Here is a 24,964-nt window from a genome sequence, read left to right as displayed (position 1 = left end):
CATATAAATACAGTAAACAGGCTGGAATGTTTGAGAAGGCCTGTATATAAAGATTTGTCTGCCAAAAATCAAATCAGTTTACTCTTCAATTTCTCAAGTATTAAGTGACATACAAACACACGTCATGATTTTGTGTGCAACAGACATGAACTTTATCTTCATGGAAACTTACCACATTGAGCGAGGGTTTAAATTTTCCTTTCAACAATTTTATTTTGAACTACTGTTATTATGATACAAACACACATGTACCTATGTATTCACTTATTTGATTTATGGACTGTTCTCAAAAATAGCCACATGGATTTAAGGCCACATGTGGCAATCTTATAAAAAATCATAAATGTTTTTTTTAAGTGTTAATACAGTAATTTTGTGCTTTGTCGAGTGTTGTTATTTTCCAGATTTCATTTTTATTTTTCAATGTAAGGATGTAGATTGGTGAAAACTTTGTATTAATTGGAGATCCTGTTAAATTTACCTTTAATGGTCCCGCGGATACACTCTGTAGCAACCGTTACATATGGCCGGAACAAATCTCCAGCAGGAACATTTTCATAGCAATCATGGACGGAGTACTGCTGCCACATATGGGCAGGAGCTGCTAAAAACAGCCTATCCTGCCTTGACAGAGTACAAAATAGACTTCATGGCTTAGTGGAACGTGCCCTTTTCTCTTCCCTGCTACCTCTCTCCCACAGAAGAGATGTTGCGAGCTTCTTGTTTTATTGTTACTTCCATGGCAGGTGCTCGTCTGAGCTCCAATCTCTCGTCCCCCCTCGCCAATCTTTCACAACAAACACCCGTCTAGCTGAAACCACTGTCAATAAGTTTCCCCACTCTTTATCTGTGCCAAAATCAAAACATAGATTCTATGAACAAAGCTTCTTTCTTAGAAGTGCACACCTGTGGAACTCTTTTCCGTTTGCCTGTTTCGCACCTGACTACAACTTGGATGTCTTCAAGTCCAGCATAAACAAATTCCTGACAAACCGCCCCCCTTAAGTAAGACACTTTATCAAATCTCCAATACTAATGATTACTACAATACTATCCCATTGATTACTGTACACGAAATAACCCTTATCCCTGAGTGGCTTCTGGGCCTTGATAAGTGGTGATTACCATGTAAAAAAAATAAATAAAAATTTTTTTAAAAAATCACTGTTTTTCAACACCTACGTGTATGAAAAGCGTGCAAGCACACATCGTAATATGACCACCCACATACATGGAACAGAGAAACTATGTTACATTCCTCACGTAAAGATACAGCAAACTTGCTGGAACATTCAAGAACACCTCTATATAAAGATTTGCCACAAAAAAATCAAATCAGTTTTTCTCTTGCTTTCCCAAGAACTGGATGTTAAGATTAACTCCGTCACAAGGGAGATGTTAAAATCCCCTGTCCTGAATTTACACACTAAGCACATGAACCTTAATTCTCATCATGGAAAGTTATCACATTGAATGAGAATCAAATTCTTTTTTAAACAATTTTATTTCAAACTACTGTCCTTACAAGATGAACATAATGCACGTTTTCACTCTTATGATTATCCTCTAAATAAAATGATCACATTAATTCTGCGCATGATACTCTTGTCATAAAAATGATCACATTAATTCTGCACATGATACTCTCGTCATAAAAATGATCACATTTATTCTGCACATGATACTCTTGTCATAAAAATCAGTAATTTCAAACCTCATGCTACTCTCACAAAAATCTGCACCTTGCTAATCCTGCATTACAAACACTCCACACAAGAACACACTTATGTTTTTGAATTTAAACTAATATTCCTCACACGCAAACCTATAATTGTTCATTTCATATAAATTCACAGCGTTACCTATGACTGGTAACCCTGACTATAAAAGCAATACAAAATCTCTGCACATCCCTACATTGGTAACCTCGACTACAAAAGCAACACATCCTCCTATGAGTGGTGTCCCTCTCGTGCATCCAGAAAATTATGATTACTCAGACATGACACAGAGCGCTCATTTTAAGCAACGTCACCGAATAAATAACGATGGCAAAATTCAGTAAATCATAAGTCCTGCAATACAAACAGTGATAGACGAATTACCAGACAACAGCAGCGGGCCAGAAAATTCATACGGCACAAAATGAACAATACAGCGTCATCAAATTCAACTACGCTTGCAGTCATCTAATACCTCAGTAATACAATGTGCATCCACGGACCTCCTTACAAACAAGTGACATTGATTTCAATAAAGTAGCAATTTATGCCAATAATCGCTCAAAAATCGAAAATTAAACCAAACATAGCTTTCCTATGCATCGAACTCCGACTGCAGTGATTACGGTTTCCCTGGTAGCCTTGATTCCAGCAAATAGCACCACATACACACATGGTCCTCCTACGGATTAATGGTCCCAAAGTCAGCATGTTCGACAATTCGCCCACCACCAGGATTTAACCTACATCATTGCCAGCAATGATTATCAGCCCCTGTTTAACATTGAATCTTCCATGAAACTTGCGATACAATGCGCACAAATGCTCTCACATCAACCACGGCCACACAGGAGACATCAAAGATGCAGAATTTAATAATACACCCCCCCCCCTCTGGGCCAACTACACTCAACATTTTCAGAACAAACTCATTACAAGCACCTCGGATTCGTAAGCAATCCTAGTACATTTTCACACATGCATAAGGGATTTTCTTACATGTAAATCGCACTCTTACGCAATACCAGTATACCAGTAGAGACCCACTTGCACTTGGATTCTGCAGACTCACTTGCAGACTTATATGGATCTACGACACATCGCAGCAAATCATAGGAATGACGAGGAATTATAACCTACGACATTCTGCTTTCGCTCAGCTTCTCTGTTTACTACAAGCGGGCACGAATGTCCATAATGTATCTCGCAAACACAGATGGCTCATTTCTTTCGAAATTGCACCATTGATCGCACTAGGCAAATGCACAACACAAGTTGATGACGTCACTTTTCTTTCAGACTGTTATCAACCAAGATATACCCTTCAAACAGGATCAGCTACTGCCATGCCTAACAATACAGTGCTACCTAGTGCTACAACTTCCACCAAATCTGACAGACACATAAAGAGTCCACTCCGTTTTGCTACCTACACCCAGCGAAATATTTGCAGCATTTTATTTTCTTCTTAGATCGACTTTTCATCTAGGAGGGGAGTCATGTAGAAACTGTTACATACGGCCAGAACAAATCTCCACAACATCATGATGTAACCATCTACACACATGGAACAAAAGAACTGTTACGTTTTCTTGTGTAGAGATACAGCAAACTGGTTGGAACATTCTAGAACATTACTATATAAAGATTTGCTGTGAAAAATCAAATCAGTTTCTCTCTTCTTTTCCCAAGAACTAGATGTTCAAATTAACTCCGTCACAAAGAAGATATTAAAATCCCCCCCCCCCGTCTTGCCAAACACATGAACCATAATTTTCATTGTGGAAAGTTATCACATTGAACAAGAATTTAATTCATTTTTTAAGAGCCAATTTTTGTAAGAACCAGATAGAGCCGAGAAGTGACCCCCTCCAGTTTTGCCCCAAATGACATATATTGTGGGTAATAACCCCAAAAAGGATTTTGTCTGATTTTGAGCGATTTTCGATTTATGGCCATTTCTAATTTTAGACCCAGGGCAAAAAATTCCAAAAAGATGAAAAAAAAAAAAAATCATTAAAACTTTGTCAAGCATTTTCTCATGACGCAAAACTTTTCTGCGGTTATCTTTGTTACACGTAACAGCCTAGCTCTGGAAAAGGTGAGAAAAATGGAAATTTATTGAAAATACTTCTGGCATCACTTTTTTTATGCCTATTAAAAACTTGAATTTTTTGCATTTTTCATCCCAATTTTTTTTTAAATGCCCCAAGTATTCCATGGAAATGTATAATTCATCTGTTAGTATACTTAAAGAAAGTCCTCCAGCTGTCAAACCTGTAGAATACTATGGGCATTTTGAGATAGTTGGCCACAAACATTGCCCCTAAGTACCAAATGACGCTTTAAAAAAAAAGTGTGTAATGAACAGCGCCCACACTTGGAGACATAAAGCAATGTGAAGAAATGTACATCAGAACATGCTGTAATAGTTATCAAAACCAAACATGGAATCTCATTTCATTTTTACACTAGAACCTCATTAAATTCCTAAAAAAGTATAAAAATTGTGATTTGTTTTTTTTTTTTGCATTTTTCAGCCCTTATATTTGGAAGCGCCCAAAGTATTCCATGAAAGATTTTCTCTCTTAGGCATACTAAAAGATGTTCTCACCCCACCCCCATCATAATAATAATGTAATTTACAATTTTGAATGTAGTTGCAGTGCCAACTATGTGGGTCGAACAACATTAATACTGGATGGAAGAATCCAACAACACATAACTACCAAAATCAGAAATGGAATATACCAAACAACAGACGTAGTTGCCAATACATACAGGTCTTCAATTACTGACCACCTTATAAAAAAAACTTGGCTTGTGCAACAAACTTCAGCATGAATTCTTTTTTCAATTCCGAGTCGTGCTAACTCATAATTTCATTTAAAGATCTTGGAGACTGTTCACGTTTGGTTGAGAAGGCCTTCCCTCTGTAAGCAGAAAGAATGCCTCTTCGGTTTGAGCGTGATTAGTCTCTAGGATCTTTGAGTAATATAATGGTGCTGTATTTCAATCGCTTTCTCCCCAATTTTTTTCCCCTCTCATACATAACGTAACGCAATATGATTTTATTTGTACATATTTTCGATACAGCTTTGATAAAGCGAGAGTGCAAAACCGTGTAGAGATGGGATTTAGCTGCTTGTCGAGAGTATTTGCATTGAGGGGGCACAAGTGCTTGTAGTTCGTCAGAGCATTTATCATTAAAATACTTGTAGAACAGGCAGAGGGCTGCAACATTTTGTCGATAGGACAGAGGCTGAAGCTTAGGTGACAGTTCATGACCTATTAGGTTGGCGACTCTCTTTTGAACCCTAAAGTTGATTCTCCACTTAATCATCAAAACAAACGTTAAAAATACATGGAAGTGTAAAGGAAAGGCTACTGTAGTTTCTTCCAAACTATCATTAAATTTTGGAATTTTTATTTTTGCCACATGAAATCTAGAAAAGGACATAAAGGATGGAATTATTTGAAATTCAGGTATTTATGTTATAATATTTTTGCATATTCTTATTGCAAATCATCCTAAATCTTATTTAGACAGAAAATATTAATAATTGATTCAAAAACCTTTTTATAAAAAATTTAAATGTGTTATTCATCGAGATAAAAATGGTGGTGAATGGTGCTTTTTGGGAAAATTTAAATTTTAAAATTCTATTAAAAATAGAAAAAGTTTTATATTATTCTGCTTTTCAGATGATATAATTCAAGCTTTTATTTTTCTGGAAAAAAAATTACTTAAAAATAATGGATTTTAATTCGTTAAAAAAAAAAAAAAAAAAAAAAAAAAAAAAAAAAAAATTTTCTTTTCTTTTTTTTTTTACCGTGCCTATTATGGTATATTTTATTGAGAAAAAAACGTTGATTTTTTTTTGGCACTTCTGCATGTCAATGACATGAGGTGAATGTGTGTATTTTAGTTTCAAGAACCACCGACAGATGTCACTTGTTAGCTAAAGAACAGGGGCCGATAACTCTTCCTTTTCTAAAAGTGCAAGCAAACTAAAATTATATTTTGCTACATTTTTATACAACCCTACCGTAAAAAAATAATTCTAAATAAATAAATGTTTCAGGTTTTTATTATATTTATTATTTTATTTTCAGTTATGAATCACTCATTGAAAAGAAATTGTATTAATACATTAAAATTATATTTTGATACATTTTTTATATTCAATAAATGTTTCGATTTTCATATTTTTGTGTTATTTATTTTATTATATATTTTTGCGTTTATGTTATGTTGTTTATGTTTGCGGTTAACATAATGGCCGCTAGATGTTAATTCTCTTTCGAAGAACAGGGGTCGATAACTCGTCTCTGTTGCTAATATGTCACTGTCCTGCAGAAGTGCCTTTTTTAACGTAATATTGATTTATGTCTATTTTTTTTTATTATCATAATGCACTTACTGATCCGCGCTATTTTTTTAAATCGTGTTTCCAAGTTTAATTAAAGTTTTATATGTTTTTTTTATTCAATTGTAAGGTTAAAGTATAAAATAGGTACAAAGCACCCTCCCCATGTTAAGAATGGCTTTTTAAATAACGTTATTATTTCAGCACGGATCAATAAGTGCATGAGTACCTAATGATATATATGTTTTATTTTTTTTATTACCGTTTTATCTGTTTGGCTACATATGTTTCAGATGTTGGACCATGTTTACGATCTAACAGCCTCGTCAGGGCTCACAGAAGTCTTCTTAAAACAGTAATAATAAAATAAAAAAACATATATTTACTCTGCAATAGTATTGAGCACTCTTTTCAAGTTTTTACTAATTACCAGTTTTACTAATATATATCATTGTTGCATCCCTCTGCCTTTTCTACAAGTATTTTGGTGGTGAATGCTCTGACGAACTGCAATCACTTGTGCCCCCACGACGTGAGCACCCTCGACAAACCCGACAGGCTGCTAAATCCCACCCCCACACTGTAGGGATCCCTAGATGTAAAAGATCTTTTTACTCCAATAGTTTCTTCCCCAGAACCGCTAGACTCTGGAATTCCATTCCAGGTCCCTGCTTCGCCAACAGTACTGACGTGCAGAAGTTCAAGTGTAACGTGAACCGACATCTTGCTGTCCAAATCCCTACATAGTACCCCAGTAGTTGTTGCCCCTGATAGTAGCCCCCTACACCAAAGTGGCAATTTGCCTTGTATGGGGTGAAAATGTAATTATAAATATATATATATATGGCATTCCGGCATATTCCTCGAGACATTTTGGTAAAGGTAGCATCTTTCCACCGCCACCCCCAAATTCTTTAAAATGACCACTATCAGGTATTCGTGGGTGTTAAAAACAAAACCAAAATTCCAGGAAACTAGTAGTTTCCAAGATGTGAAGAAGTTATAGTTTCTACAAGTGGGGGATCACTTTTCTGTATTAATTTAACGGGAACACCCACTTTATGTAATATGCGCGCACAACAATGGCCACCACTTTTAACGTAAAATATGGCATTTAAATTTTCCACAAATAAGTAGTTTTCCGGATATTAAGCAGTGTAATTCTTTATGTTACAAGTGGTGGCCATTGATTGTTGTTATTTTCGTTTTCAACTTCCCCGAAAACCTATAACAGTGGTCATTTTAAAGGATTTTTTTTAGGGTGGATAGATACTGCAGTTTGCTGCACCTTTACCGCAATATCCCGAGGAATATACCATATATTTAATTTCTTCATCTTTATAAAAGTAAAAAGTCTCCCGGCCAACGTCGGATGGATACGACTAGTTTTAGATAAATTAACGGTATTTTTTTACGACCTAACCCATTGTAGTATAACACCCCCTCCCCTGTTAAAAACTTGTTTCGAGTTTGAAGATGTTTATTCCGAAAGCCGTTCTTAACATGGAGAGGTTGGGTTTGATCGTAAAATAATATCAAATTAACTTGTTTTGTTTTTGTGCTTTGTGTTTTTGGAGTGCTTGTTAAGATAGAGTCGATAGATTGATTTTCTTTTTTAATATGTCGTTTTAAACAAAAAAATTACTTGATTGGCATGTCGAAAGTAGTAATATATCTAAAAATTACGAAAATTCATCGCGTATCAAGTTATTTATAGTTAAAAGTAATTTTTTTCCTAGACATTATAAAGTAGACTGAAGAGGGGACATAACTCGAAACGAATATTTTAGATTATTTGTTCATGTCGTGTAATATTTGTTGTCTATAGCTATAGGACTTGTGCCTGACTGCCTGTGCTACTTGATGAATTTTCGTAATTTTTTGATCTATTAATATTTTCGACTCGACAATTAAATGCGTAATATTGTTTTTTTTGTTAAAACGACATGTGCCAACTAACTTAACAAGCACCTGTGTTTTGTTTTTTATTTTGTTTATTTATTTATTTATTTTTATTGTTTCTTTATTAGTCAATATCACTCTTACCTCTTTAATCCATAACAGGAGATATTTGGTTCATACCTTCCCCTCAAAAAACATTCGTGAAAATAGCGATAGATCCTAAGGATATATTACTTTTCTAATAAAAAGATAAACATACCTGGAGTTGTCGGCAGTTTTAAATATTTGGACAATTTCTTTCAATATTTCCACAGCCTTATTCCAATCGGGATTTTTCTTCTTAAGTTCGCCATCCAACTCGCACGACAATGACTGCAACTTATCCTCTCCACCGCTACTCGCCATCTCAGTCGACTTTTGTAGACGGAAAAAATATTTCCCCCCTGTTTCTTTTCTTTGTTTTAATTTACAAAACTTTCAATGCACACAAAAAAAAAAATATATATATATATTATATCACCTCGAACAAAACTATCTCTTTTTTTTCTGCTTGCCTTTAAATGTACTCCAAGCAGAATTTTTTTTTCTTTTTTTTCAATAAAATTAGCAAATTATTATATATATTCCTTCCTCAGCCGATGAAAAAAAAACTGCCTTATACTGTTTAAACTTGAATTTATATGCAAGTTGTTAAGACATATTATTTCTCAAGTTATTCAATATTATGACTAAGTGATGAGCAACAGTGAGAAAACGCGTGCTTTGTGGAACTCTCCACTACTGGAAGGTAAATATACTACATGAAACGGACATTACTCACAGAAAACACGTGTGATTCTAGTTACGCATATAAACAATGTCTACGAAATAGATTTTTATTATTATTCTTTTATATATATTCTTTCATGTTTGACCCTTACATAAACCATGATGAAATAATCACTAGCGATTCATTCTTTGTTTTATTTGATGTATAATTCTTTTGATGATAATAATATTATGTGTCTTTTTTTTTTCACCACCATAATTACTGCATACTTTAGCAGAGTGGAACTCTTCAAACAAAGAAAACAACGTTTGTTGAAATGGATTTTAAACTTCGATCTTTCAGTACAAAAACAAACTTCCACTCCACTCCACCAAAATTGGTGGGTGAAATAGAAAGTATCCATTTGGTGATGGTTGACGTTTTTGAAATCAGAAATTGGCAATCGAGGTTTATCTATTTAAAAATGTTCCACCATTATTGTAGACCCTTTCGCTTTTGGATGAAGTTTTTGTTTATCTTAAATGAATATTTATTTCTACCCCCCTCCACCAACAGCTGGAAGATGTTACACAAGGGTGGAAAATAGGAATGATTGAAGAGCGGGTTGCGAGATTGCACTTTTGGAAATTGATTAGGAATCGCACGGAGAGAAAAATAGAAAATGGATTAGGTAATTAGAGTAAAAAGTGGGTCTTGTGTTTATTTTCGGCAGCTGCATAATTCTTGCTTCTCTTATTTTGTCCTTTAGTCCTCACATTCCAGGATCGATATTTCTGACAATGAGGGAAGAAAGAATTGCTATTTTATGGATCACAATCTATTCCATATAACACTTATTGTTGGCAAGTTTTTGACCTTGAAATAGTTTTTTTTATTTTAGCTACTTAAAGCATTACATCAAGTGACTACATGTTTTGTCTGGCGCGATTTCCACACACACACACACAAATAAAAATAAATCCTCTTTTTACGAAACAAAAGGTTTATTTCGGCGGCAAAAAGTTGAACAGTACGAAAAAAGAAGAGTTGGAAGTTCTTTGGATGTCGCCGGTTGGCCAGCAGTTATCTTCAGGCGAAGATCGTCGTTCATAGTTGTGGTGGTGGTGGTGGTAGTAGTAGTAGTAGTTCTAGTAGTAAAAGCAAATTAATGTAAAAGTTTTATGAAACTCTAGTCCTCTTCGAAGTAATCTCCTCCAGATGCAATGCACTTTTACCATTCCAACAACTTTAAAGGGGACTAGAGTTTCATGTGTGTACCATCAATAAAAGTGCCCAAACGAAAAAAAAGTCTGGAAACTTATTTTAGACACCTCGTAAAATATCATTATAAAACTTATTCTACAATAATAACTTGACTAATTAAATATATTTCAGAGTTTAAATTAACGTCTAGAACACAGTTCTAAAAATAGTATGTATGTCAACCTTGAAATGTAATATATGACGGACGTTACAAAAGTAACGCCTCCTAGTTTATTCCACCGAAATGGATCAGAGCAGATTGCAAATTGCACTATTATGATGACCGAACTTATGATGCATTCATGACCTGAAAAGTTTCCTCTCTCTGTTGAAGATATTGACGGTGTGAGACTCTAAGAAAGCAACCCCTGTCATGGACGTGCATCAGCAGCAGAGATGCATTATTGAATTCCTGGCAAAATGCTTTGAGAATGGTGATGACTATGTAGAAAAATAAATTCTAGAGCACAAGGAAAGGAAAACTGTCTCCTTGCAAACAAGTGAACATGTAATCAGAATTTTTGAAATCCTTAAGTTGGATAATCAATATTGGAGATGGCACAGTAATAGATGTGTGATACGATTGGATCGCCTGCTCCATTCAATAAAAAGCTTTTGAAGCTTTTATTTTATTTGCTTCTATCTGCCATATTGTAACTTCCGTATATGATCAACCAACGGAAGTTCATCCATTGTCATTATGTTGCATTCTTTAGTGCCGATGGTAAACTCGCTGTGCCACTTACTGGCTGCAATTCTTAAACAATTGTCGTTGTTTTTCTCGATTCCCTTGCTTTGGTTCAAGTAATTCCCAACCCCATTGCTTTGGTTCAGGCCATCCTGATCAAATCCACAATTCTGCTTGGGATCAAACTGCTGATCCTGGATATAAAAACAATGGTCTCGTACCAACGATAGCAAAGATCGATAGTGGTGGACCTCGTTAAAGAAATCCGGTCCTTGGGCATATACAGCGCTCCAGAACCGTGGACGGAAATAATCATAGAGGGTGCAATCAGCTGATGCCCTGTCTTTGCAGAATCGTTCATGCTGTTCGTTGCTCACCTTGATTCGGGGTCGGTGTAGGCCATTGTTTCTTTTTATATAGAGAATATCGGATATCTGCCAACAAAGATAACGTCTTAGCAGCACCATAGACTCGTCGAAATATTCCATGAGTAAGACAATATCAAAGTCAGCATCGATGTTCTTTATAAACTCTTGAACTTTGGTCGAATTGTGAAAATGAGACAAAGACAAGCCAAGATCGAAGGACATTCGATTGTTTGTGAAGAGTGATGGCCTGCGTAAAATGGACTCCATTAGATTATCAGCCGAAATATCTGGGAACAAATTATAATAATAGGCAGCTGAAATAACTTGAGTCAAAGGCCGACGTATCATTGTGAATAAGGTATAATCGTTAATATTGATTGTAGTTTGGTTTATGTCAATTTTCGAGCCGCATCGTCTCCCTTTGATTGCGAAATTCTGGTTGCAAGACAGTCTAGCTTTTTCTACCTTGCTTCCATCGACCACTCTCCGCCCATTTAGAACTGCACGAAATGCTGTCTGATTGTACATAACGTGATTGCAAAGTATATTGATGGCCCTGTTGTCATGTGGAACTAGGGTATTTGGTGATAGGCGAAGAGTAGTATGTTTACCGAGGTAATTGTTTACCAAAGGAAGGATGAAGGTCAGATTTTTCGACAGACCGTAACGTTGAAGAATGTTCATTACCGAGGTACTTCCAGTTTTGTGCACCTGTGTAAAGAAGACATTGAAAGTATAAAACAGGTTACATTTTAAAAGATGTTATATTAAGCGTTTTATTATAAAATTAGGCATTTTATCTCTGTACATAATAAAATTATACGAGTTATCTCCATACATAATAAAATGACTGCAGAAATTTATATTAAACATTTTAAAACTTTTTATTCTACACTTCTCTAGAATTCCCTATAATAAAAAAACTTCCAAATCACATCCTAAGATCATTCATAGACATTTATGCTGACAACACTACCATCTATGGCAGCACATTAAAGGTCGTAAATGACCAAATTCTCTCTGATTCTCTCTCCTCGAATCTTGAGCACATTGTACAATGGGGAAAGAGATAGCTGGTTACTTTTAATGCATCTAAAACCAAGCTTCTATCTTTACATCATCAACGCTCTGATCCCCATGTGGCATCAATTAAAATGAATCGTTCTCGTCTTAGGAAGGCTCCATGTTTTGACAAGTTTCTGAGCTTGACTTTTACTCCTGATCTGAAATGGAACACATGCATCAAATCTGTTGCCAAGGTCACTGGAAAAATGGTGGGGGTCCTTCTACTGCTCCATTAGATTTCTCACTGATAATGTAATTCTCTATCTATATAAAAGTCAGGAACGTTCAAGGATGGAGTACTGCTGCCACATCTGAGTAGGAGCTGCTAAAAACAGCATATCCTGCTTTGACAAAGTTCAGAATAAACTTTGTAGCTTAGTGGGGGATGCCCTTTTCTCTTCCCTGCAACCACTTTCCCACATAAGAGACGCTACGAGCTTGTCTCTGCTTTATTGTTATTTTCATGGCAAGTGCTCGTCTTAACTCCAATCTATGGTCCCCCTTTGCCTGACTTTCATGAAAAACACTGTCAATAATTTCCCCCACTCTTTATCTGTGCCTAAACCTAAACGTATATTCCATGAACAAAGTTTCTTTCTTAGAACTGCACGCCTGTGGAACTCTCTTCCATTTGCCTGCTTTCTATTTGGTAGTCTTCAAGTTCAAAGTAAACAAATTCTTTATGAACTGTCTCCTTAAGTAATCAATTTACCAAATTTCCACTACTAATGATTACTATACTAACTAGCAATTCAGGCCCTATGTACTGTTCATAACTTTATGTGCATATATATATATATATATATATATATATATATATATATATATATATATTAAAAAGTTTGACTCATGTCCAGGTAACCTACATCTAAATTTTCAAGTGTTTAGGCCCAAAATGTGCGGTGGAGTTTGGTAGAGTCTGCAAAGGTCAACTCTTTCAACTTTGAGCTCTTGGCAGCCAGATTTTCACCCAAAAACTGAGTAAAAAGCTTGCCACATGTTTGAATACCTTTTATGCAAAATTTCAAATGTTTACACCCAAAATTGGCGTAATAGTTTGTTAGAGATTGCAAAGGTCAAATCTTTTAAACTTTGACCCCTTGGCAGTCAAATTTTTGGCCAAAATCCGATTAAAAAGCTTGCCTTATGTCTGAATTCACTTTATGTAAAATTTTAAATGCTTAGACCAAAAATTGTCTGAGTAATTTGTTAGAGACTGCAGAGGTAATTTGTTTTAACTTTGACTCCAATTTTAACCTCTTAACATTTAGTGTTTTGGTTTCAAATCAAAATAAAAAGTTTGATCCATGTCCAAGTTACCTACATCTACATTTTCAAGTGTTTAGACCCAAAATTGGCAGAGGAGTTTGGTAGAATCTGCAAAGGTCAACTCTTTCAACTTCGACCTTTTGGCAGCGAAATTTTCGCTCAAAACTGATTAAAATGCTTGCCGCATGTCCGAATACCTATTATGTAAAAATTTCAAATGTTTAGACCCAAATTTGCTGAGTAGTTTGCTAGAGAGCAAAGGTCAAATCTTTTTAACTTTGCCCGCCTTGACAGCTCAAATTTTTGGCCCAAACCGATTAAAAATCTTGCCCTATGTCTGAATACCCTTTATATAAAATTTCAAATGTTTAGACCAAAAATTGGCTGAGTAATTTGGTAGAGGCTGCAGAGGTCAATTTTTTAAATTTTTACCCCTTAACATTCATAAGGAAAAGAACGGGGAAAAAAAGTGATGTCTTTGCTGTTACGAACACCACCAAACTGGAAGTGACATCAGTTTAAATTAAGGCTAGACAATTAAAAAGAGGGGATGACTTTTGAAAATATCGGTGAAAAAAGCAACCCCTTCCTGTAGAAAAGTGCCCTGTTGAGGGTGAAGATATTGATGTTTTTAGCCAATTTTTCGGTATTTGTCGTCTGAAGGATCAAGCTTCAAAACGATACTGACCTTGTGAAAATCCATCGCCTCTGTCGGAAGTTTTAGGCAGACATGCAAACATGCATACATACATTTATATATTAGTAGCTCAAATTCTTGAACCAAACTGATTAAAAAGCTTGCCTATCTCTGAATATCCTTTATGTAAAATTTCAAATGTTTATGCCAGAAATTGTCTGAGTAATTTGGTAGAGATCGCAGAGGTCAATTTTTTTTTAACTTTGACCCCTATTATGACCCGTTAACATTTATTGTTTTGGGCTCAAATCAAGTTATTAAGTTAGATCAATGTCCAAGGAACCTATATCTAAAATTTCAATTGTTTATACCCAAAATTGACGGAGGAGTTTGGTCGAGTTCTCAAAGGTCAAATCATTGAATTTTGATCCATTAACAGCCAAATTTCTGGCCGAAAATAGATTACATAGATTTTCCCAAATCTCCATATAACCTGTATATCAAATTTCGAGTCTATAGACTGGAAATTGACAGAGTTATTGTGTAGGGAAATGTACACAGACAGACAGACTTATACATTCATGACCATAAAGTTTTATCCCTCTGTCGCAGATATTGACGGTGTAAGACTTTAAGAAAGGCACCCCTATTGTGGACGTGTATCAAAAGCAGAGATGCGTCACTGAATTCTTGGCAAAAGCGCATTGAGAATGGGGGTGTCTATGTAAAAAAATAAATTCTAGTACACAAAAAATCGCTTGTTTTAAGTGTACCACTCCCATCTTTGTAGCTCTATGTCATTTTCGGTTTGGCGGTGGTCGTAACAGCAAAGACGTCACGTTTTTTCCCCGTTTTTTTCCTCGTTCACGGTACAGGTTCAAGCCTGCCTTCCTACTACCACTTTTTTTTTTTTTTTTTGCGCAACACACACCTCCAAACACCCGGGCAATGCTGGGCACTCATGCTAGTTAAGTCATGAAATTTGATTTTCTTATCTATATATCTATAAAAGTGAAATTGTCTGTGTGTGTACATTTCCCTACCAAATTATTCTGTCAATTTTCAGTCTACAGACTCGAGATTTGACATAAGGGGTATTGAGATTTGGGAAAATCTTTGAAATCATCAGTTTTCGACCAGAAATTTGGCTGTGAAGGAGTCAAAGTTCAACGATTTGACCTTTGAAAACTCTACCAAACTCCTCTGCCAATTTTGGGTCTAATAACTTTAATAATGAAATGTAGGTTACTTGGACATGGGTCAAACGTTTTAATTTGATTTGAGACCAAAACAATGAATGTTAAGGGGTCAAAATTGAAATCAAATTTTAAAAAAATTGACCAAATTACTCAGCCAATTTCTGGTTTAAACATTTGAAATTTTACATAAAGAGTATACAGACATAGGGCAAGATTTTTAATCGGTTTGGGCCAAAAATTTGAGCTGCCAAGGGGAACAAAGTTCAAAAGATTTGACTTTTGCTCTCTAGCAAACTACTCAGCAAATTTTGAGTGTAAACATGTGAAATTTTTTACATAATAGGTATTCGGACATGCGGCAAGCATTTTAATCAGTTTTGAGCGAAAATTTCGCTGCCAAAAGGTCGAAGTTGAAAGAGTTGACCTTTGCAGATTCTACCAAACTCCTCTGCCAATTTTGGGTCTAAACACTTGAAATTTTAGATGTTGGTCATTTGTAACATTAATTACAGACCAAAATTACAAAATGAGCTCGCTCCCTACTTGAAAAGTATATCTTGGACTGATGACAAAACCCGTATCCAAGAATACTTGAACATATTTTATAAGAAAGAATTTAGGGAGGTAAAATCTTGCCAAATAAAGACATTGGAAAATCTAAAAGCTAAGGATGCAAGATTCCATGTCCACCATTCACCAATAAGAGCCATTGTCAACCAAAGTAAACATCAGCTAACTCCTTCTGAGGAACCAGTGCTAAACAAAGGCCTCAACTTCACCACAATCATAAAGCGAATTCTATACTTAGATATGATAGCTCCAATAGAGGAGACAGCTTTGAATAAACCCAAAGCACAAGGAGATGAATTAAGCTGGAAAGTGAAACGAGCACTCAAAAATTCGAAACTTCCAAAACTGATCCTCTCAAAGGAAGAAGTATTGGCTATCAAGTCCCTGCACAGTGACAATGATATAATAATTGTGGTTAAAAAATGTTAACTAGCACACTGCTGTCAAAACCACACTTCTCCGAATCTTGACGTTCTGCTGTCAAAACCAATTTCAAATCTCGATGTTCTTTTATCAAAACTTGCTCCTCTGACATCCAAATCAATAATGATTTTGTCTCTGAAAAATCAGGCTTTTTATATTCAACCAAAAACATCTCATTTGCATGCCATGTGACAACATTACGAACATTACAAAGAGAAAGGCGGACATTTTTAAAAACATTATTTTTCTTCTTGTCTACACAGCACTCCACAGATTGCACACAAACAGGTTTATTCTAATTTTTAATCACACGCTCCCTTCATCTTTAGGATCAATAATTGGTTTCATAGGTCACCATTCATGTTGGGCGTCTTTATTCATGGTGTGACCGTTGTATCAGTTCTTCTTGCAGAACTTCATCAACCTCCTCCCCTGCTGGCAAGGAAACTCTCTGCATGTCTAAGATGTGATGTGGCATTCCGTCAACTGCCACTTTGTTCTTGGAGAGCACTTCAGTTATAGTACCTCTTCTCCAGCCGGTTTGTACAATGAGAATTGGGTGGCTTCACCCACACTTCTTCAGCAGCCGTGATTTTCTGCTTGTGCTTGTTTCACTTTCTCTGTGACAGCCAGTGGATGTCGCCATTCATATGTAAAAACATATCAATGCGGCACTGATGTTTAATCTTGGTTAGCATTCAGTTCCATATTATACCAAAATACAGCTTCTTGGGGTGAAAGTGGACTTCTTGATGCCACAGGTTTTATAGTGTGATGGTGCCTTTTTATGATTCTATTGTCACTCGTCCAGTATGCAACTCTAAAATATTGCTTAACACTTCGCACATAGCTTTCTAAAAACTTCCGAATAGAAAGACATGCCATTATCCACCAAAACTTCTTTCACTGGCTTCCTTTCCATAAATACCTCCTCAACAACTCTCTTTACCTGTTTCCGTTCTGATTTCTTGCCATATTGCTATCCTCCCAGGCCCACAGTCAATCATAGTCAGATACAGTTAATGTTAATAATGCACGATATCAATGGCTAGTCACTGCCAATTTTCTGCAACATGCAATTCCCCTTTTTTGTGTTGAGCTGACGGAGGGTCAATTGATTGATATTCCCTACATTGCTTTACTATCTCTTGAACATCTTCCATCTTGATGTGCGGATTCACTTTTCTTGCTAGATATAGAGTTTGTTCCTTTCCAAAATGATGCATCTTATGCAGATCCTTTAGTTGCTCTACTGCACAGCACACCAAGGCCATATCTTTCTTTTCCTTTAGCTTAGCTTTCTTTACTCTAGTTAGCCGTCCACTTTATTTTCTGTGATGGGACCAAGGTGACAGTTACCTTCAGACTGAATTCTTGGATCAAGTCTCCCAGTGTTCCAAGGCGACGTTTGATAAGCATCTCCACTGCCCCTCTTGTCTTGATCTGATAATCACCTGACACCTCTGATACGACCCATGATGCTACTGTCGCTGAGTCTGTTCTAACATCCACTACCTGTAGGTCCCATTTTAAAGTCAGATTAATGCACTTCATCACAGCGTCGAGCTCTGCAACTCTGATATGGCTGCTATCATCTTTTTTTTGCAGCAAAGTAGTTCGCCAGTTACACCTCCTATTTCTAAGTATACCAGACTGCTAGCATCGCTTCATATGGCTCTCTTTTATATACTATTCTCTTTTTACAGGGTCCTTGTTTTTCACTTTCGCAATGACATCCTGTATCATGAGCAGCACTTCTTGGTCAATTGTGTCTTCTCATAGGTTCATACCGATCTGCCTTTTGATAAAACTGCATGCAGTTCACAACTATCTGACTACAGAGTAATGGCCAACCAATCTTCTGCATATCGAAAAAAATTCTCTGTTGATTAGGCCATCCTTGGCTTCAGGGGTCTTGTTTCCTCATTCGGACATCAACCTTTCTGCCTTATGCCATTGCAATCTCCATCCCAAAGCCATTCCGTTTTTCAATGATTTGGATAGTTTAGCTGTCTCCGTCATCACTTCAGTCTCATTCGATATAAGAGCAGGTGACCCTCTTAATCGCATCATCTTTGGTCAACACACTCTTGTCATAATTTTGGGTGCAGAATTCACACCAAATCCTAATCTGGTCAAACAATAGAGCCGATCTTTATACTGGACCAATTAATATCGCCATGAATTTGAAGGTAGGCCGACTTTAAGTCCACGATTTTAGTTTTCTGTTCCATTCTCCTCCACTCTCTCACAATTTCTCCATACATGTCAATTCCATCTTTGGTGTGACAAGTCATATATTTGTTCCTGGAAATCCAACACTGGCCTGACTTTCTTCTTCTTGGTAGGTTGAACCACAGCAAGGAATATCAGAATTCTTTCAACCTTCCCTGACCATGGTATTAAGATTTCTTCATCAATCTACCTTTCAACTTCCTTCTCAAACTGTGACCCTACCTCTCCTTTTAGTGTGCTTTTGTAGCAATTAACTCAGTTCGTCAATACAGGTGGTTCCACTCTACCATTCACTTGTCACCATCAAAATAGGCTCGAAAATCTTTATCCTCAATCTGACATGGCCTGACTTTCGTCAGTTGAATAGTATTGCTACTGGTTGCACATCATTTTCGCTACTAACTGGTTGCCAAACTTCACCTGATCTTTAGCAATTGTAGCTCTTCACAGTCGGTCTATCACATCTAGGCCTAGTACCACGTCGATTTGGCCCTGTCGGTGGGGCATTAGAATACGCCGACTGCCCCCCTGCAGAGGGTAAAAGTCCCTCAATGGGGGTCCTGGATATGACCTTAAACTATATCCAGTGATGAGGCCCCAGCTTGTGGGCTTTGGGGAGTGTGGAGCCACCCTTTAATTACCATTGCTCCCAGGTCCACTCTGACCCGGAGTGGTAGTACCTGTTAGGGTCCCAACTATGGGTTAAATAGAAACTGATGTGAAAACAACAAATATATTCTATTAAAAAAAATTTCTTCAAAATCTTTGGATTCGGCATTAAATAACCCGAAAAGGGTTGATATGCCGTAAAACAAAAACAACCAACCAACCAACCACGTTGATTTCCTGCAAAAAGCTTATTCAGCACAATCACTCCGAGTCGCAGCGGCATATTCCTTACCACAATCTCGGCATCAGCCTCTCCACCTCTCTGTCATCTACTGCTCTAATATTACTGGTTCATTCCACACTTCTGATGCCTCACTGAAGAAACGCACTTGCATTCCAATTGACAATTTACAGACAGCTAGTACAACATTCCAGCAAGCTACCACACCTATATGGCTTACCATTAAGACCCATTGTCAGTGCTCGAGGTTCAGCATGCCATCTGTTGAGCTGGTTTCTGGTAGATATAATCAACCCAATCATCGGCAAATCTCCCTCATATGTCAAGAACTCAGCTCACTTCATGGAAATAATAAAAAAATTTCTCCGATTCATTCCAACCAGATGGTGAGTCTAGATGTAGTGAGTCTACTCACAAAAGTACCCACTGACAGTGGTACGGGATAAGCTGACATCGGATGCCTTACTCAAAGATCGCACTTGCATTCCAATTGACAATATAATGGAGATGTTGACCTTCTGTGTAGAAACTACATACTTTATGATGGGATCTGATATACATCAGTAGGAAGAAGGTCTGGCGATGGGATCACCATTGTCAATCCATACATGTAATACTTTGAGGAAATGGTGTTAGGATCAACATCACTTAAGCCAATAATGTGGCTGCAATATGAGAATGACACATTCATACTCAGGCCCCATCAGGAAAATGTTCAAACGTTACTAAACCATGTGAACTCTATCCATCCAACTATACAGTTCACAAAGGTAAAAGAACATATCAGCAAATTATTGTTCCTAGATCTTCTGATTACCCGCATTGGTCAGGGGTTTATGCCATCTGTATACCGAAAGCCAACTTTCACTGAAAAGTACCTAAACTTCAACTCCCACCATCCATATAATGTAAAGAAAATAATCGTCCATTGCCTACAACACTGAGTAAAAGCAATATGTAGTAACCGCAATGCATATCAAGAGGATATGAACAGTTTAAGAGAAACCCTCCACCGAAACAACTATCCAGAGACATGACATCAGCTCCAAGAAATCTGAACCAGACACCAAAAGACAGAAATTTAATACTGTTTGTATATCATACATGAAGGACTTGTCTGTAAAACTTCAATATGTAATCCATATGACATCAGGACAGCATTCAGGAGTGATTCAACTCTCTGAAAAAAAGTTTGTGAGAGTCAAGCCCCCTATAGAAAAAATCATGACTAAGAACTGTGTATATGAAATCCCATGTAAATGTGGAAAACTATACAAAGGTGAGTCATGTTTCCCACTAAAAGTATGGTTAGAAGAATATCGAAAGCCGTAGTATGTGGAGATATTGAAAAATCGGGTATAGTTAACCATATCTGGAGAGAAAAAGGAAACCATCTACCATTATGGGACAAAGTAAAAATTATAGACAGAGAAAATGGTGAAGAGTAAGACGTCTCAAATAAGCAGCACATATGCTGCGAGACAATCACTTACTAAGTAGGCCTCGTATAGAATTTAATATGACATGGGAACTGTTAATTATAAATAATAGGTAATATGTACAGCAATAAGTAAAAACAATAATTAATATATATATATATATATATATATATATATATATATATATATATGTTGTACCCTTGCATAATTTGACTCGGATTCTTGTGAATTCCCGTCAATTATCGATGTCAGCTGTCGTAACAGATGCAGACTAATGAAAAAAAACAAAAAAAAAAAAAAACGGAAAAAATACAAATACAAATAATAAAAAATAACAACAAAAAAAGAAACTACCTTGAAAAATGATAATATGTTCATTTCATTTTAGTATTTAATTTTTTTTTTTTGTAAAATATTGTTCAACAGAAAGTTTGTTTGCTTTTCTCCAAGAAAAGATTTTTTTATATGTATAATTGTTAGGTATAAGTACAAGTTTTTGTTTTCTTTTCTTTTCTTTTCTTTTTTGTAATCGTTATTTTTTTTTCTTGTTTTTTTTTTTTTTTTTTCAAGACTTGTTGTTCAACCAAGTTCTTTTGGTGGCACTGTCCATTTGTACATCTCCAGGAGAAACCATGCTTTACACACGATCTTTTTTTAAGTAAACATTTGTGTTTACACTTGTTGAACCTCATTTTTTTAGGACAGCAATTTCTTCTCCGGACAATATGAGATTGTCTGCATCGATGTTTTCATTTCTTTTTCTAACATGTATAGATTTATTTTCTTGCATGTCATTTTTCTGTTTGGCGAGTTTGAAAATATATTTGTCAGCTTTTTTTTTTTATTGGTTTAGTCGCTTTCTTCCAATTCGAAGTTATCTGCTTCCATTTAGATAGCGCTTTTTCATTGACTAATCAAACTCCCAAAAATTTAATTAAAAAAATATTTTTTTAAATAATAAATAAGTAACTAATCAGAAAAATAAAAAGGCACCCCCGCCCCCTTAATATCACCTTAAAAATTACTAAAAACATAACAGAAAAAAAAATTAAATAAATAAAATAAAAAGTCGAGTTAGCGTTTCAACATTTGAACTACGCTCGGCTGACACCGATGATTGCCGGTCTTGCCCGATCCATGCTTGACAGGAATTCACGAGAATTCGGGTCAAATTATGCAAAGTACCATATATATATATATATATATATATAGAGAGAGAGAGAGAGAGAGAGAGAGTGAGAGAAAGAGAGAGAGAGAGAGAGTAATAATAATTAGTAATAAATAGTAATATTTACAGTAACCACCAGATCTGCTAATTTCTTGGAATATTTTGCTCTATCCATTAACATTCAAGCATTGCCTTTGTTTGTGTAGTGACTGTGTACCTAATATTTATTCTTATGAGAGGTTAACTTTTGGTGGTTTTGAATTCTTGTGCTTGTCTCAATTTTCACCTTCACTCACCTCCTTGTGTCTTGGGTTTATTGCAGCTATCATATCTAAGTATGGAATCCGCTTGATGGTTGCAGCAGAGTTGAGACCTTTGTTTAGCAATGATTCCTCAAAGAGAGTTGGCTGATTTTTACTTTTATTGATACTAGCTCTTATTGGTGAGTGGTGAACATGGAGTTGTATGTCCTTAGCTTCCAGATTTTCCCAATTTTTTTATTTGGCAAGATTTGACCTCCTTAAATTCTTTCTTGTATAATATACCCAGGTATTCTTGGATGATGGTTTTGTCATCAGTTAGTGATATACTTTCCAAAAGAGGGCAAGGATCTGGTAGCTAAAATGAAAACAAACAAAAAAAGAATACTCTGGATATTTTTGTTTTCTTCTGGCACTTACAGTTACTTCAACAAAAAATGAGGCATAAAAAAGCCAGAAAATTCAAACACTCAACACAAATACAACGACCAAACATAAAATACAGCCGTGATGAGGGCAGCAGTTCGGAATATGTTTTAATGTTTCATGTTTACTTACCTTGATAAAGAGAATATAATTTTGTGGTCGACAGTAAGTGACTTTCAAGGGGTGAGCACTCAGCGGTTGACGATTATGGTACGTCACATATCCCATCATGCAATATATTGTAACAATAACAAGGAATGCAAGAGTAAAGAAAGTAAAACGCAGCCAGAATTTTGCATGAATTGTCGGGAGTCTGAAACAAATGATGAAAATACTCAATAATTAAAAAAGACCAACTTCAAATTTAAAAAACCCTCAAATTTAAAGTTTAAAATTAAGGAACAAACCCCTCAACTAGCGAGAACTGTGGCAAGAATATTGTTGAACTTAACATTTATAAAACATAAATGTCATTCAAGAAGATCATGTGATATTTACAACCACAATCTATGCACATGGACTAGGTGGCCAATTCTTTTCATTTCAACAATAAGAACTCAGTTCTTTAAGAGGCAGATATAATTTTATACACACACACATACATACATACATACATACATATATATATATATATATATATATATTTATATATTTAATATGAAAGCACCCCTACCCTAATTTCAGAAGAGCTGGTTCTCCCCACCCCCTCCTCACACATACAAATTAGTAACGACCTTGGATCACAGTCACCTTACTAGGGAAGCAAATAACTTCATAATATTATAAAACAGTACACACATTTTCAAACCAATAAAAGAAAACACACACACACATACACATCCTACCCCAAAGGAAAAGAAAAAACACATAAAGAAAACACATACACACACACACACATCCTACCCCAAAGGAAAAGAAAAAACACATGCAGAAAGAGAGAGTGAGAGAGAGAAACACAACACAGGAGTGACCTCAGCCCGTGCTAGAAAACTTCTAACACCCGAAAGTATCCTGTACCTCTACAAGGCCACTATTCGCCCATGTATGGAGTATTGTTGTCATATTTGGGCTGGTGCATCGGCTACTAGTCTCTCGCTCCTTGACAGGGTTCAAAAGAGAGTCGCAAATCTGATAGACCCTAAACTAGCATCTAAGCTTCAGCCTCTGTCCCATCGTTGAAACGTTGCATCTCTCTGCCTGTTCTACAAGTATTATAATGGTGAATGCTCTGATGAACTGCAAGCACTTGTGCCCCCATGACGTAAACACCCTCGACAGACCCGACAAGCTGCAAAATCCCACCCCCACACTGTAGAGATCCTTAGATGTAAAAGATCTTTCTACTCCAGTAGTTTCTTCCCCAGAACTGCTAGACTTTGGAATTCCATTCCAGGTCACTGCTTCCCCAGCTGTACTGACATGCATAAGTTCAAGTGCAACGTGAACCAACATCTCGCTGCCCAAATCCCTACATAGTACTCCAGTAGATGTTTCCCCTGATAGTAGCCCCCTACACCAAAGTGGCAATGTGCCTTGTTTGGGGTGAAAATGTAATAAAAAAAAAATAAATAAAAAATAAAAAATAAAAGAGTAATAAAAATTGAACATTCCAATGAATAGTAGACACTTACACGTTTCCACCTCTTGGAAACACTTCAAATGAACTAAGAAAATGCTATTTTTACATCTCCAACACATTTTGAAAATAATTTCTAAGAACGTCTGAAACGCGTTAAAAACGATTTCAATGATTTAAAAACATTATTACAATGATCTAAATATAATTCACAATGAAAAACCAAGACACGGAATAATAAAATAATGTTAAAAAATACACATTGTTGGTGACTACCCCCTTATCTAAATATACATCTTTCTTTCATTGGAATTTCTTAACCCATTTTATATATATATATATATATATATATATATATATATATATATATATATATATATATATAGACTTGTATGTAATATACTGAGTTTTACTGGGTTCATGCAATTCAGTAAATTTTCATATACCAATAAGTTTTAAGCCATTATGAGATAATTTTGTAGCTTATATATATATATATATATATATATATATATATATATATATATACATACATACATACATATATATACATATATATATATATATATATTATATATATAATTTCGCAATAAGCAAGCAAGACAACAATATATCGCAACATATTTATCATACAATGTATTTCTTCAGTGTTACAATCATTTCATAACCATTTGATCAAGCTTAAACATTATTTCGTTAAAAGATATTCCAAAGTGGCTAATCTTCAGACACAAAATACAACTGTAATACATATACAAAAGTACACATAATTTCTAAGCAGTGACTC

General features: G+C 35.8%; 2 protein-coding genes across 2 annotated transcripts in view; both read right to left on the bottom strand.

Annotated features, from left to right (window-relative positions):
- LOC145297498 (ataxin-10-like) overlaps window positions 1-8,759 on the bottom strand; it is a 143,912-nt gene extending 135,153 nt beyond the window's left edge. The window contains exon 1 of the mRNA XM_080143395.1: window positions 8,253-8,759. Coding sequence (XP_079999521.1) covers window positions 8,253-8,398 — 146 coding nt within the window. The 5' untranslated portion in view covers window positions 8,399-8,759. The remainder of the gene's footprint in view (window positions 1-8,252) is intronic.
- Window positions 8,760-10,487: 1,728 nt separating this feature from the next.
- LOC145297900 (galactosylceramide sulfotransferase-like) overlaps window positions 10,488-24,964 on the bottom strand; it is a 30,519-nt gene continuing 16,042 nt past the window's right edge. Inside the window, exons 2-3 of the mRNA XM_080144236.1 lie at window positions 22,734-22,914; window positions 10,488-11,771 (exon numbers count right to left, since the gene is read on the bottom strand). Of these exons, the coding sequence (XP_080000362.1) occupies window positions 10,644-11,771; window positions 22,734-22,914 (1,309 nt within the window). The 3' untranslated portion in view covers window positions 10,488-10,643. The remainder of the gene's footprint in view (window positions 11,772-22,733; window positions 22,915-24,964) is intronic.

The sequence above is a fragment of the Euprymna scolopes genome, chromosome 18 (assembly GCF_053919585.1).
Source record: "Euprymna scolopes isolate OS-2025 chromosome 18, ASM5391958v1, whole genome shotgun sequence".
Classification (NCBI taxonomy): domain Eukaryota; kingdom Metazoa; phylum Mollusca; class Cephalopoda; order Sepiida; family Sepiolidae; genus Euprymna; species Euprymna scolopes.
This window is presented reverse-complemented; position numbering and strand designations above follow the sequence as displayed.